This window comes from Alosa pseudoharengus, unplaced genomic scaffold, assembly GCF_046254945.1.
Source record: "Alosa pseudoharengus isolate Yale_2024_CS ecotype anadromous, Long Island Sound unplaced genomic scaffold, YU_APseudo_1.1 YU_APseudo_1.1_scf_2, whole genome shotgun sequence".
NCBI lineage: Eukaryota > Metazoa > Chordata > Actinopteri > Clupeiformes > Clupeidae > Alosa > Alosa pseudoharengus.
In genome coordinates, this window is record NW_027468663.1 from 24,803,997 (window position 1) to 24,819,183 (window position 15,187).

The window sequence follows — 15,187 nt, forward strand, 5'->3', positions numbered from 1 at the left end:
ACAAAATGTCACAAGTCACAAAAAGTCAGGGATATTCGGCTTTTGGGTGAAATTTCAGGATGAACCTAAAATCCACAATAACCTTTACAGGTGACCTTAATGTGACCTTCTCTAAACTTTTGAATGTGTATGTCCAACAGTTTAATGTCCAACCGAAAGCCAGATATTCCTAACTTTTTGTAAGTAGTGTATATATTGTGTTAATTAATTAATGTGTTAATTAAAATTAATCAATATTATATATTTAAAAAAAAAAAACATGACATAAGAGCAGGTTTTTTAACAGTATCTCTCATCATTCACTGCAGAGGCTTCCTATCTGTATGAGGAGGATCCCAAGAGACGGGGTGTCCGTTATGAGGAGCTACGCAGCAGAAACCGAGAGAACTATGAGATTACATTGACACAGAAGACTGATGCTCTCCTTAAGTCCTCCTCAGGCAGTTCCATCGTAAAGAAGGACGGTGAGTCAAATCCTCAGACTTACAGAATCCGCATCGAAAGCACAAGTGTTTGTGGCAAGATGTACTACTCCCAAAAACATGGAATGCAAATGAACTATTGTTGACCTGATAAGTGGGGAGTGTGACATTGAAAGGTGTTCTAAACCACATTTAAGTCTGGATTTTTGATGGCTTAAAATAAAAAACCTCCATTATTTCCTTTTAATGTTAAAAAGAGTGTGCCTGGGGAAGGGTTAATCTGTCTCTGGGGCAAATGTTTGTATTTCTATTGCTATTACAGTAGTACATTAGCATCTATTGAAATTATAAAATATTCATGATATCTAGCATCTAAAATGGTGTTTACAGCATGTATGATAACTGAGCACTGTTTATTCTTCTTTACACTGTCTTACTCTGCCCAGGTAAGAAAAACCTGTATGGAGACGTTTGGGAAGAGTAACCATCTGCCTGTCGACTATGTCTTCAACAGATATCCTCTCTTTGTGTTTAATGATATTTACTCAACTGTCATGTCCATATTTATGCAAAATATATACATGTCCATTTTGTTCCTTGTGTCTTATTTTGACTGGTGTGTTATAGGCTCTGTGTCAGTCTCACGGTGCTAGATTTGACTTTTTCAGGAGAGATCAGTCTGGAGAGAGAGACAGTTCTACAAATTGTCATTTGAAGTGATTTGAAAATAAATGCAAAGGAGGCTATGCCTGCATGTTTTGAGCCAGCTCAAATGTTTACATGCACATACAACTTAAATCAACTTGATTCAGTATTTCAATTCTCATTTGAATCACACCTTCAAGAGCTGCTTTCACTTATTAGTCATATTTTAGTCAATTTCTATACATTGTCAATGCTGTCATTATTCCAAACATATTTGGTTCATATTTTCCATAGTTGTTTCCAATTGTAAGTGCATATGACATGTTCATTTAGTCTATCTAGAGAATGGGAATGCATAGCCAAAAAGGACATTATAGCTAATTAGTTACAATATAAATACAATTGGCTGCCTCATGAACTAGTTAATCTACCTCAAACAATTAGCCCTGCAGAAAACTAGGATTACAAAATAGTTACATTATCTCATTACAACACAGTTGCATGCAGATAGCTCAAAATAAACAGTGAAACAATTCATTTTGGAGAATAGCCTGTTTATTGTTACATCAATAGTTTAAAATGACATGTCAGCAGGGATGGGCAGTATTCCAAATACAAAGTAGTATTTTGTCATTTGTATTTTATTGAATTGAAGAAAATGACTTCGTATTTTGTATCAAAATACTTTATAGGCGTATATTTTTGTATTTTAAAAATACTTCCAAATATTTTTGTAAAGCCAATACTTTTGATGATAGGATGACATCAAAAAAGTGCATGTGTAGGTTGCTCACACACATAATACACTCCCTCTCACATCAGCCTCAAGTTTCTTGAGAACTTTAATCATCCAATCGGAAAACATGGAACCGGTTATGGTTGCCCTGCAACATTGCTCAAACGATGCATGTATCCTGGTCCCCATGTATCACCTAAAACAACACAATGAACACAGTGACCAGTTAATTAAAAACCAACTAAAAGGGCCATGATCCTTCCAGATCAACAGTGTTACACAGTGCAATATCAAGCAATATAGGCATGCATTGACAATGTCAGAGACATGTCCAGAGCCTATTGACAAGTTAAGTAGAGACTTGTTAAGTTTGGCCTAAGATTGGGGAACTTGGATTTATTAATATATTTAGCAGATATACAGTTAATTATATTGTACTGCCCAGGGACTACAGGTGGAAATTAGCAATTGTTGGCCGGGCCCAAGACATAGCTACATGCATTAAAAGATTAATGTTTATTTGTGCAGTGTCCCTCTTTTAAATAAATACATTCCCATTCCAGATAAGATTGGGCTAAACAATTATTTTTTATGGGAAGGGGAGAATTATTATTATTATTGTATTATTACATGTACAGATATCTTTCAAATATCTAGGTACGTGGTGACGTAGATTATGTAGTGACGCAAATACGTTTATCTCGCGACATTACCTTCATCGCGGCGGATGTTGATGTTTTGGTTCATAGTTTACCCATACTCTAGATTTTTTCCGTTTTGTCGTGGTACAACCAAGTTTTGCTCGGGAGCTTGTCTCTGTTTTGGAAATACTGTCTATCTCGGCGCTTCTTCCGAGAAGCGAGAAGCCGAGACAGGCAATGATGGAGGACTTTGACGAGATCTACGAAGAGGAGGAGGAAGAAGAGGAGGACGAAGACAGGGCCGCGGAGGAGCAGCTACTAAAGTATGCTCCGGACCCGGTGGTAGTGCGCGGATCCGGCCACGTCACTGTGTAAGATACCGGGGAGGATAAAGTGATAAAAGTGGTGTCGTTTAATGTGTTACATTGTGCATTTTACTTAAGTTCAGCAGGTTAAGCCATGTTCTATTGGGAAGGATTGTCGCCGTGAAGGTCCCAGCAGAACAGTCTTCTCGGCTAGCTTGGTGGTTGCTAACGCCAGTGTGCGAATGTCGATTGAGAAATGTTAGCGACAATTTAGTCCACCCTTGCGACGGTAACGTTAGCTGATTTTTTTAGGGATTAATAAAATATGCTGTTTTTTCAGTCTCTTCAGTTCTTCAGTCCCGAAACATCTCCCACTACTGTCGTTTTTGTAGTCTGTATGCTTAAAGGCCTGGCTAGCAAGGAGATTTAAATACTGATAAAGTGAGTTGCTGTCTGACATTTGGTCTTCGCGGAGACAAGTTGAATGTCACTTTGATATGCGTGACATTGGTTAAGTAACGTTAGGTCTAGCAACACTGCACATCAAAGCGCCTGGACGGCATCATCATTGACCGGTCAGGCAGCTTTGCTAATTTGTCTTTCTCTCCATCCTAGGTTTGGACTCAGCAATAAATTTGAGTCAGAATTCCCTTCAGCACTTACTGGGAAGGTGAGGTCTCCGTTAAGCCAGTAGGGCTACAACAAGACTTAACAATGTCCTTAGAGGTTTTACAGTGTGTTATGTCTGTAAAGTCATCTGTAAGGTCATTCATTTGACACATTGTGCTTTCCTCTGATGTCTAGGTTGCACCCGAAGAGTTCAAAGCCAGTATTAACCGAGTAAATGGCTGTTTGAAGAAGACTTTGCCAGTGAACGTCCGCTGGCTTCTGTGCGGTTGCCTATGCTGCTGTTGTACACTAGGCTTCAGTTTGTGGCCTGTGATCTGCCTTAGCAAGAGAGTAGGTTCTCTCTATCTCTTAAATTCCTTATTATGTGATGCCCACACCTTGTACCCTGCAGCATTATAACAAAAGACACCCTTTAACATTTTCTTCTTTTCAGACTCGCAGGTCTATAGAAAAGTTGTTGGAATGGGAGAACAGCAGACTGTATCACAAGGTAATTGTTTTGTGGAGCAGCCATTAAAATCTCTATAACATTTTTGGCACAGTCCATGATGTTAAATGTATTTGCTTTTGGTCTTGTTTCTAGTTGTGTTTGCACTGGAGGTTGAGCAAGAGGAAGTGTGAAACCAACAACATGATGGAATATGTAAGTCAACCAGTCATTCAGACTTGTCCTTTGAGTGGTTGTCAGTGTAACGATGACATGTTCATACCGTTGCGAACTATGGTGATTTATTTTGCTTACAGATAATTTCTTCTCATTCACAACACAGGTCGTACTCATAGAGTTTCTACCCAAGATTCCCATCTTCAGGCCTGACTAATGTGGGTTTGCCCCACGAGCCTCTGGTGTGGTCTGCCCATGGTGCCTTGCTCCGGTACTGTCACGGTTGTCATGTGGCTTCTCTCCAGTTCAACTCTTTTTCAAGAAGAAACTGGTTTTGCCTCTTAAATCTACCCTTTCTGCACAGACAGACCCTGTTTACACATGGCCATTCACAATAATGCTGGGGATTGCCTGGGCATCCATATGTGTTTGGGTTCATCACCCCCAAGCTCTTGCTCACCTAGTAAGGATGGACATGGAAAAGGCCACAAAAGATGGACTCCTATGTCTCACCATGAACTGGAGTGGTTACCTCCCGATTCCACACTTCAGATCTGATTCCACACACGTTACCCTCTTAACAAATTTGGCCCTCTTTGCTCAACTCCTCTGTGAACAGTGAGAGACATCATTGTGCACCAGCTGCCACTGTTCTTGAATGCCCTTTAGCCAACGCTCTGAATTTGAGCAGGCTGGAATACAGGTGATCATCTGAGGAGGAGCAACACTCGAGGAGCCTCTGCACAAAGCATCTACCCCTATTTCCCCAAAACACATTCTCAAGTCCTTGGACCCCACCCTGCTCCCAACTTCACTGTTAGAAGAGACAATCACACAATGACTGCAACTACCTGGATGCCCCACACACACACACACCCTCTCCCTTTCCTCGTCACACACATTTTCCAGGTGGTTTATCTTTTCCAGTGACTCAGTGCACCACTAAACAATGATGCAGCACAGAATGGATTTCTTTTTACACCCCCACCCTGGTCTTTAACCCAAATATAAATATCATTTCATCTTTTGGTTTCACTATGTATCTCTAAGTTTCTCATTTTTTTAGTAGTATTTGGATCTTTTGTTTACCTGCTCAGTAAGAAGGGCAGCCATTTTTGTCATGACGTTTGTTATTGTGTTATTTGAATGTGTCTGTGTGCGTGGGTATGTATGTACATTTCTCTGTGCATCTGGAAAGTCATGCAAAATAGGGCAGTTGACTGGTTCCTTATGAAGAGAAAGAATAAATAAACCTATTAATAAATACATACAACAGATATGAAAGACTTATTATTTTAGAAAATTTAACACTTGAAGTTTGAAATGCAGAACAAGTCTCCACAGATCCTCTCTGCATTTCCTAGTTACTGGTTCTCTAGGATTTTTCTTCACATGGGAGATGAAAGGTCATGGCCAATTTGATTTGTATGTTTATTGTTCATTACTAGTCCTGGGTCAACCGAGGGCTACATTATATTCAGGTTTTGAATCAGTTTATGTATGAACACTGTCTAGAGTGTGAAATGTTGTTTTGTTTCTGTGGACATTGCGTGTCATCAGTAGAGCCAAGAAAGCTGATGTAGCAGAAGCTGCCATATCCGATACTGATCGTCAGGCGATGACATCCCACCAAGTCACACTCAGGCCTTACATGTGTGAAGGAAAGCCTCAGGGCTTTCATTAATAAAAGCTTTTAACAATTTTACAGAGTTGAGCTGAGAGTCAGATGAGGATCTTTCCAATGAGCAATAGACACAGAGGCTTGACACCTCAGTGTTGCTGAAGTGAGGCCATTTTGAAAGACTTGGTTCATGAAATGTGACACCATATTGATTTTCTTCCTTTTTTAAGTCTTGTCTCTGGTTTACAGCCACTTGAGGCCATAGGTGGTGTGTCTGAGTATGAGTGCAGATGGTTCTATGATTATGTTCTGGTCTCTCACCTTGCTTGCTTTGTAACTTTTGTCCTAACCCCCAAGACATAATTTTATAAGAATATTTGTGTACAGTGTGTATGTAAAGTAATAAAATAATCAAACATGAGCAGGACTGACTCCTGCTACATTTGTGGTTGTTGATATTTTGCATCAACATTTTTAGACTGTGTTACTCTGATATTGTTTATAGTCAAAAGTCAGTCAGACCCTTCTTCCCTCATATCAGCATTCATCAGGAATGAGTTTTCATTTCTCCTAAGCTAAAGTATAAAAACAACCCAGGTTAAAAACAAGAAAGACATTACAAATTCTTAGCGTTTCCTTTTTTTTTACCAATTTAACATGACGTCTACATGGTACATTTTGAGAGAAGAAACAAAAACAAATCTCACAGAAATTACAATGAACTCTGATCAGGACCAAATAAAGATAGGATGGGATGAGGTGATGGTGCCAACAACTCTCTCCAGGCATGATTTACAATCAACAACAGTGCTCCATGGAAAGAGATGGTAAAGACCCAAAGGGGCGAAGGGCAAATGAATGAGATGGGGGGGGGGGGGGGGGTGGCTGAAAGGGCACAGGTGCTCGTTTATTCCATGGCCTCCTGGTTCTCCTGGTCTCCAGCTCGCTCCTCACTGGGCTCCTTGCCCTCTTTGCTGCGCTTGGACTTCTTGTGCTTGTGCCGGCGGTGGCTGTCCCCTTCCTCACTGTCGTGCCGCCTCCTGCTACTGCTGTAACAAAACAGTAAAACCGTGTCCATCAATGAGAGTTATGACCCTCACCTCACTGCATTGCCCACTGAAAGTGCTGATGACAGTGCTGATTAAATGTTGGAATTAATGAGACGATGCTCCATTTGTTGACTGTTAAAAACGTTGCACAGTACCTCCTGGAGGACTTATGTGCCCTCTCTTCTTTGTCTCGGTGCCTCCTCTCTCTGTGTCGCTCCTCTTTCTCTCGGCTGGCTCGTTCGCGGTGTCGCTCGTAGGCACGCTCAGGGTATTCACGGTACCGATACCGTTCTTCGTCACTGCACAAAAAAAAGTAGTTCTTTTACTTAAAGCACAGTCTCAATGGTATCATCTCAGTTCTGAAAATACCTCACGTAAAAAGACTTTGGTGTAAGTACTTGCTACTCTCCATGTGACCGACGGCGCTTTCAGTGCACCTGTTGTAACCCATGGCTGAAGGGCTGTGTTCTCGCTCCCGCTCCCTCTCCCTTTCGTGGGCTCTCTCTCTCGGCCGCTCACGTTCCCTCTCCTTTTCACGCTCCTTCTCGCGCCGGGGGTAGTAGTCCCACTGTTTGGAGTTGTCCATCATGGTGGGCCATTGAGCAACTGCCCCAGGCATGGGAGGCGGATAGCCACCTGGCAAAGCGCAGAACCAGAGAGAGAGGCATTGAAACGGAAGAGAAATAACAGTAGGTGCTATTGCTGTACTTGGCATGTAGGTTTCAAGCATTATCCCTTTCTCACACACATTTCCACATTGAATTTTATGAAAACCCAAGTTGGAGTTTGCAGATCACATTTTCCAATCTTTTACACAAAGCCTCTTTTTTATATATAAACGATAAAAGAAGAAAAAAAAAATGAAGAGGCAGATGAGTGTCACTGACCTCCAGGGAAAGGGTAAGGAGGGACCGAACGTCCATCGTAACCACCAGGATGCCCACTGCTGTAACATACAGTAGAGCCGGTGACTTTAAAACCTACATCACTCATATACATATCTAAACATCCTAGGTTTTTCATTATACAGCTGAAGCAAGTCCAATTTAAAGTAGCTGTTTTAATCTTTGGGATTAACCATTTAATCTTAAACCTATTCGTAATTTATCATCTCATTAAATCTACGCAGCAGCAATCAGCCTTCCCCATGACACTTGTTATACTCATCCTTTCCAACCTCCTCATACATAGCCTGTGTGCCTGTGTGTTGAGCCACTCCCTGCCTCTCTTGCCTTAGAAAACTGCTGTCCATTGCTGCCTGGATGAGAATGCTGTACTCTTTCTCCCTGCTGTTCTCTTTGCCACCGGCTCTGTAACGTAGCAGCCTAAACATGGCAGCCAAACTCCCTACACTACACACCACACGGAGGGGGGGGGGGGGCGAGGTTAGTACTGCAGACACCAAATAACACTGCCACGTTCTGCCAGCGTGCGGTCACTGAGCCCAGCCTCGCATCGCAGCATTGGTGGTGGTGGTGGTGGAGGAAACATGGGAGTGGCGTCGTGTGACAAAAGACATGTACATAAGAAGATTTCGGAATCTGATGGAAGCGATTCCTAATGTGAGAGGTCACATCTAGTGGAGCAAGAGTAAGGCTCTACATAAACTTTCAAGTCACAAAAAACTGACAAGTTTATCTTGTTGAACAGAATGATAAAGATAATCATTTGTGCGAAGCAACACCCAGTCCCCACTTACGAGGCAAATGGAACATGGCACCGGTGTAAATTTGCTGTTAAAGCAGTGCTTTTACATAATGCACTCTCCTTACAACTTGGAAATGGACTCTATGGACAAACTATATTAAAGGCTAAACCACAAACATCTTCAAGTGACAAGAGTACAAAGTGTATGAATGAGGAAACAGACTGAGGTGGACGAGACACCACTTACTTGTCCATTGTGGGCATGAGGGATGGAGGAGGGCCACCAGGCGGAGGAGGGAAACCTTTCAACACAATACAGTTATCAGATCAGTACATACACATCCATCTGCTCAATATGGAGGCTCTTTTATTAAGACACTATTGTATGCCTAAAGCATTCTTGGGTATTGATTTTTTTAAATGTGTGTGGTCAAAAGGCCTTACCAGGAGGAGGAACAGTGATGGGAATTCCTATGAGAAAACAAATGGTTTCTGTTACAAAGTGTACCAGTATGACTGCTCTTAATCCACTAATACACTAACTCAGGCTTACAACTGATCTTCATCCTTAACATGATCGAACACCGTTAATACCTTTTATGGGACTTCTCATGTACTCATATAGCTCCAGCCTTATTGGGCAAAAAAAGCTACACAGACATCACATCAACCAACGCCCTGTTTTTATTTTCCTTCTTCTCATATGTAACATTTGAGAGAAAGTGGAATAGAACATTATGTCCAATATTCCAATATATGGTTTAATGTTCTGCATTATGTCCAATATTCCAATATGTGGTTTTAATGTTCTGCATTTCTTATTAGTGGGTCACTTTGATACTAAAAGTATGATTCTATGTAATGACTGTATGATATCTGTACTGTCCCTGTGTATATCTGTGTGTGACTGTGTTTAGAGATAAGCAGGAATATTATGACTTTGCAGTGTTTCACTGTTCTGCATGGCTGCGTCAGTAGCTATATGCTCCGGATTGCCAGGTTGCCACTAATCAGAGTCTGATTCAGTGTAGACCACGTGAGATGGGATGACCAACGCCATCTCCCGTCAGCCTGGAAGGATACTTAAACCCTAACTATTTCCTTGTCTAGTTAGAGCAGCTGATGGATCTTTAGGTGAAATCATGCTGTCCCTCCCTTGATGCGCATCATTGTAAATAAACTCTGTTCCTGATTTTTCATACTACTGGTCTGACTGGGTCTCTATTAAATCTATGGTATCAAAATTACCATCACGTTAAACATGACAGCTAGAAAAGCATATGTAACAGATTCATTGTGGACAGAGAGCATTCTATGCTATGCAACAGTCGGACTCTGGCATGCTGTCAGGACACAAGAGGCTGTAGGAGTGGTGTAGCGCTGGAGGAGCTTACTGGGCGGCGGGATGAGTGGAGGGGCGGTGCTGACGTTGGGCGGAGGGGGCAGGAACGGGGGAGGCGGGATGTTGGGAGGCAGGGGTCCTGGTGGGAAGAAGGGGGGCATCTTGGCCGGTGTTGGCTCAGCGTCCGAGGAGGAGTGTTCCGAGATGACCTGCGGAGGAACAGACGACTTTAATCACACTGCTTTGGTCCAGCAGACCATGGCAAGTGAAGGTAAGAGCACAACAGAGCACTTTGGCAGTCATTTTAAAACAAAATCATTTAAATAGCGAGACATGGATAGGTACATGGAGCTTCCTTTATTCCGTGCAGTAGATTAAAGGTTGTTTTTCAATATTTTCTGCGTACCTGGATATTGTTCCCTTCTTGATTGTGGCGTCGTCGTCCCTCAACCCGACTAATGGTTGCAGTCCCTCCCCCAATGACATCAATTGTGCCACTTGTTTTCCTAAAGCAAAAATACACACATAACTGAGGTTATATCGAATGATGAACCTTCACGGGACATGAGCAGTACACATGCTATGAAAACGGGATCCTAATCCAGCAGTCATCAAACACACTCAGATGGCATTGAACATGCACACATCCCCGAAGCCACAGCTTGGCCCACCTCACCAGACCTCAGAGGAAACACGGGCACACAGTAATACGTGGGCAGACGCAGCATCATACTGGCACACATGAGATGCCTCCGTTGTAATGTGCAAGGTCAGAGGAATGTATTTTTGTGATAATGAGTGTTCCCATGGAGATGGTCCAGCCATGCATTTGCCTGGTGGAGATGGTGCGACTATTGTATTTTATCTCCAAGACAAAAAATGTGTATGCTGGGTAACTTCAATGAAACAACAACAGAAGCAAAGATCAGTTCCTGTGGGTAACAGGTGTCACGAAAACGCATGAGCGACAGTCTACTATTGCATCAGGACCCTCAGCCACTCTTAGCCCCTGTGATGACAACGCCACGGCAACGGCCACACCCACTTACGTATAATAGGACATGTCCTGATTGGCAGGGCCTGTCCACTGGGGAGGGGATATCCTATGGGCGCATGAGCAGAGGGGAGAGAAGAGTTACCACTACCCCTCTTTCAACACAACAGCACCACAGTCACAGAAGGACAACACTCAGTCTCAGCACACAATACTCCCTTTGGATCTTATATAAACACTAAAACACTCTGACCCGTTATCACATTTAACATGCTTTCGTTTTTTAGTGAGACAATATAGCAAAATTGTGCTAGCGACATAAGAAAGGTTCCTGGATTAAGGACTTCAACTCTAAACTATCTGTGATGCTGCCAGTATATGTATGATTATATTTTCACTGGACTATCATTTTAAATAGTCGTCTGTTTACAGGAGACCTACCGCTCATGTACTATATTTCTGACTGGTACCAAGTGCTGCTTTTGATCCCTTCTGATTCAATCCCTATACAATGCACTCAAACTTAATAGATGAAAACTAACTGTGTGGACACTAGGTCTGACTGCTCCATCACCTGGTACACTTGAGTAACAGTGTGGACACTAGGTCTGACTCGATCGCCAAATCAACTTCAACATCGCCTTCTAAGCACAGCAATAGTCTTTTTTTATGTAAATGTGTTAACACATGTTCAGTGGTTACACACATTTTACATGGTGCATCTGTTTAGGCATGTGTGTACATTGTTGTGAAAACATGATATCAGAGTTGACAGAAGCATTCAAGCAATTGAAAAAAACTGTAAATCAAAGGAACCTTAGTGGACAACATTCATTGAAGGCAGACATCCTCACGGACCATCAGGGGTGAGAGCCTTGTTGAATCTTAAAGTCTACTTCACCCAAATAGATTGTATAATACGTTACGTCTGCTGACTGCTGCTGATCAGTGATGGAAGAAGAGAATAGACAACCCAAACCTCTGTAGTTTAGAGGGTTATTCTCTTAGTCAGAGGTGGTTCCCTACCTGGTTGGGTTTATTCCAGGTTTGTTGTATATGTTTGTTGGGGAATTGAAATCTGGCTTGATAGTGTGGGGAGTGAGGTTCACCACTTCCTTTTCAGTGTTTCCTGTTCGTCCCTGCTGCACCTAAAAGCAAGGAGCATCATGAAAGGACATGGAACACCTGTTCTCTCTACAGCACAGCCCTTATTTAGTACCAACAATTAAGTTAATGGTGACCTGTTCTTCCTGGTCATAGGCATTCTGCTACAGATCAATAGGGTCAGATACAGGTTGGGTACACAGTAGAAGAATAATTTAAGAAGATTAATTAGAAGATGTTTGAAGATTAATTAGAAGAAGATTGAAGATTAATTAGAATATATGGTAAAACATAAGGATATAGAAGGGAATAAGGGAATTGCTCGCAGGGAATAAAAGACAAAGAAGTATGCCATCAGGGGCAGACAGTCTGCATTGACATAACTTACTCTGATGAGACAGTATACACTGACATAACTTACTGTGATTTTGCTGGTCGTTGAGGAAATGTTCATAACATCCAATCCCATACGAAGTCTCTTCTGTTTCTCACAATAGGCTTTCCAAGTATCCTCGTTGAAGCCATAGTTAAAGTAGTCAGAAAGGTCAGCACCTATTAAAGAAAAAGGTCATTGCAAAAGATCCTTAAAACATTTTACATTGTATTCTCTTTATTAGATATACCATTTTCTGATGCTTTTCCTGGTTGCCTGTTTTTCTTTCCTTTTTGCTTTTCTAACTAGATGTTTGCATTGCTAACTTTGTTAACTTGACTTACAGCTACCTCCAGTCTCACATCATGATGATGCCCAAGGCTCTGTATGGCAGAACATTGTGCTACCAACACTCAAGCAAATGCCTTCACTGGCATGGACAATATACTAACTGAACAACTGCAAATCACAGCACAAACAACACTGGATGTCTTTAACAAATGCTCACCTGGTTTTCTCCAGGGTTTCTCCTCAAAGGACTCCATATCAACCTCCAGTACCGGGACGCCATTGATGTTGCCAGGGGCATCCAGGTCCACCCCCTTCAGCTTGGCAGAGGCTGCACACAGATCCAACACATAATACATGAATTGCACTGCATAATATTTGGACATATTCAAGACTGACATGATTTACATTGCACAAACCAGTAAATGGTCTAAAGATGTAATGAAGGGTACAGAAAAATTGGTTTTAATAAATATTTACCAGTAGCTAACATATTCAGAATGCATACCTGCCCCATAGGGTCTGCTACCCGCCGTCTTTATGTTTAGGTTAACTGGTGTGGCTCCATAGGTCCTACAACATAGAATGTTGTGTTAAGAGTCACACTGGTTGGGAAAAGTCTTGCTGTGCTGAACAAGATAACATAGCAAAGTGCAATAGGCCACTTCCGATGATTGAACCCAAAGGAAGAGCTGGAGCAGAAGAATAGCACTGGAAGTGACTAACGTTTCAGCACACCACATCTTGATCAGAGTCAAACTCAGGAGTTATCATATAACAGAAACTTAATGCAACATTTACGTGTACTGTGGAGGTCCAGTCTTAATGTCACCAATGGTGACTCGGACGTCATCGTCATCATCATCACTGTCACTGTCACTGTCCTCATCATCAGCAGGTGTTTCTTTCTGGTGAGAAAATCATTTAAATGTATCATTTTTTATGTAAAATGTTCTCCTGTGGCGCAACTGAGCACCATACTGATCATGAATTTCGGAAATGATTATCTGTACAAAAATGAAAGTCACTCTGGATTAAAAAAAAAAAAAAATAATAATAATGTTCTTTTAAAATGTCACTCATGAACCATAATAGCAACTGCACAGCCAGAGTAGTTAAAACGTATATTAAACCACCGCTGCAGTAAAATGTTTGATGAATAAATACAATAAACATGAAATTACATCAGCACAGTGCAGCCATAAGTGTAAATGGAAAAGTGTATTTGGTTCCCCTCAATTTTGACCTGCATAGAGTAATTTACCTGACTGGTCACTCCATTGCCTGTGGCTTCCTCTGTGACAGGGGCAGGTGGAGCAGCACTGACAAACAAAACACAGACGCTTTCAAATAAGCATTTACAAAACACAGACCCTTTCAAATAAGCATTTATCATCCAGCATGCTAACAGTGAAGGTTAGTGACCCATCAAAATGAGACCTTGCAGACCCACCTTACAGCTGCTGTCAATTTGGCTTCTTCCTCTTCATTGTCTTTATTTTCACTCTCATCTACACACAGCAGAAAAGAAGAAAGCTATTAACCACTGCTACGTCCACGGCCAAGATTAATTGACTAGAGAACAGCCATCAATGCAAATCCAGTTGGGAATATTAGATGGGTAAAGCACATTCTATCGACAGTTTACACTAGTAGCAACAGACAATATTTCCTGAACGTTTGCAGAGATACATATCGAAATAATCTCTATATGATCAAATACTTGCAGTTTTGCTTGCAGCAAGAAGCTAAGCATACAGCAAAACTGATCATGTAACTTTACGTTAAACAGCGCTTTGCAAGCTAAGGTTGGAACTTGGGCCTACTAATTTTGCAACATTTCCCAAAGTCATGCGACTGCCAAGTAACTAGTGCCGCACGAGCTATCGAATATCACAGTGTTGCATTAACGCGACTTAAAAAAAACGATCGCCGCACAAAGCATTCGAGTGAAGCAAAGCAATAATAGTCTAGCTGCAACTAGCACGCACCATGCTATTGCTAAAGTTGACGGCATCCAAAATGACTACGTTTACCTCAAATGTACCGTTAATTAGCAAACATTATAATGTCGCACCAGCATGGTGAGCATTGTAACAATTCGTCAGAATAACGTAACTTCCATCTCTAAATATCTTAATGCTAGAACAACAACATTACAACAAACCTCCATATAGCCATTCTTCTTCCTCGTCACCCGCGCTAGCATCAGTCGTGGTTTTGTCCGCCTCCTCCGCAGACATTTCCAATGAAGAGGAACGCGCAAAAGTCAAGATTTTTAAGATAGGTTAGCTAATAATCCCAAAATAACACAAATGCATGTGCCGATCAACCCCTCAAACAAGTAACATAATAGTCAAAATTGTATCTAACTGAAATAGATCTGAAAACAATTTAGGAAGCTTTGCTACTTCTCTTCAGCGGAACACACTGCGACCAGTGTGGCAATAACTTCCGGGTTGTTGTTGGGTAGACGTAAAAGTCCTGCCGAGCTTTGGTCCTGCACTATGGTCCTACACAGTACAAAAAGTGGCTGTTTTGAAGGCATGTTAGTGACTGATTTCTCAGGATGTAGTGTAAATAGAAAATAGAAGGGATCCGAGTACAAATCCCTGCAGTACACCAGTAGCCTGGAGGTGAGATAATGAGTAGCCAATGAAAATAGATAGGGAGCTTTGCCAAATATCAGTAGTCTACAGTAAAGGCCTAGGTCTACCTCTCCTTCTGAATCTAGACGTCTGGGAAAACACAATTGGAAGTTACCACATAATGTGAAATATAGCCTA

At 41.7% G+C, this 15,187-nt stretch overlaps 2 protein-coding genes across 4 annotated transcripts; one reads left to right on the forward strand and one right to left on the reverse strand.

The window, feature by feature from the left end:
- The first annotated feature begins 2,528 nt into the window (after window positions 1-2,528).
- Window positions 2,529-5,260, forward strand: chic2 (cysteine-rich hydrophobic domain 2). The gene is made up of 6 exons (XM_076294262.1): window positions 2,529-2,815; window positions 3,365-3,419; window positions 3,554-3,709; window positions 3,813-3,869; window positions 3,963-4,022; window positions 4,150-5,260. Exons 1-6 carry the CDS (start codon window positions 2,682-2,684, stop codon window positions 4,198-4,200), a joined length of 513 nt encoding a protein of 170 aa, XP_076150377.1. The 5' UTR covers window positions 2,529-2,681; the 3' UTR covers window positions 4,201-5,260.
- A 952-nt stretch (window positions 5,261-6,212) lies between these two features.
- Window positions 6,213-14,844, reverse strand: fip1l1b (FIP1 like 1b (S. cerevisiae)). Of its 3 annotated transcripts, none has more exons than XM_076294261.1 (17): window positions 14,569-14,844; window positions 13,855-13,912; window positions 13,666-13,723; window positions 13,203-13,309; window positions 12,910-12,974; window positions 12,622-12,732; window positions 12,162-12,292; window positions 11,663-11,784; window positions 10,692-10,745; window positions 10,049-10,148; window positions 9,695-9,851; window positions 8,745-8,771; window positions 8,548-8,602; window positions 7,541-7,599; window positions 7,091-7,289; window positions 6,809-6,952; window positions 6,213-6,653 (listed from the first exon to the last, which is right to left on the reverse strand). In XM_076294261.1, the coding sequence occupies exons 1-17, from the start codon at window positions 14,642-14,644 to the stop codon at window positions 6,512-6,514; spliced, it is 1,665 nt and encodes a 554-aa protein (XP_076150376.1). In that variant the 5' UTR covers window positions 14,645-14,844; the 3' UTR covers window positions 6,213-6,511. The 3 variants fall into 3 exon arrangements, with proteins under 3 accessions (XP_076150376.1, XP_076150375.1, XP_076150374.1); XM_076294260.1 differs by having other exon boundaries at window positions 6,213-6,650; window positions 7,052-7,289; XM_076294259.1 differs by having other exon boundaries at window positions 6,214-6,653; window positions 7,052-7,289.
- Between the last annotated feature and the right edge of the window lie 343 nt (window positions 14,845-15,187).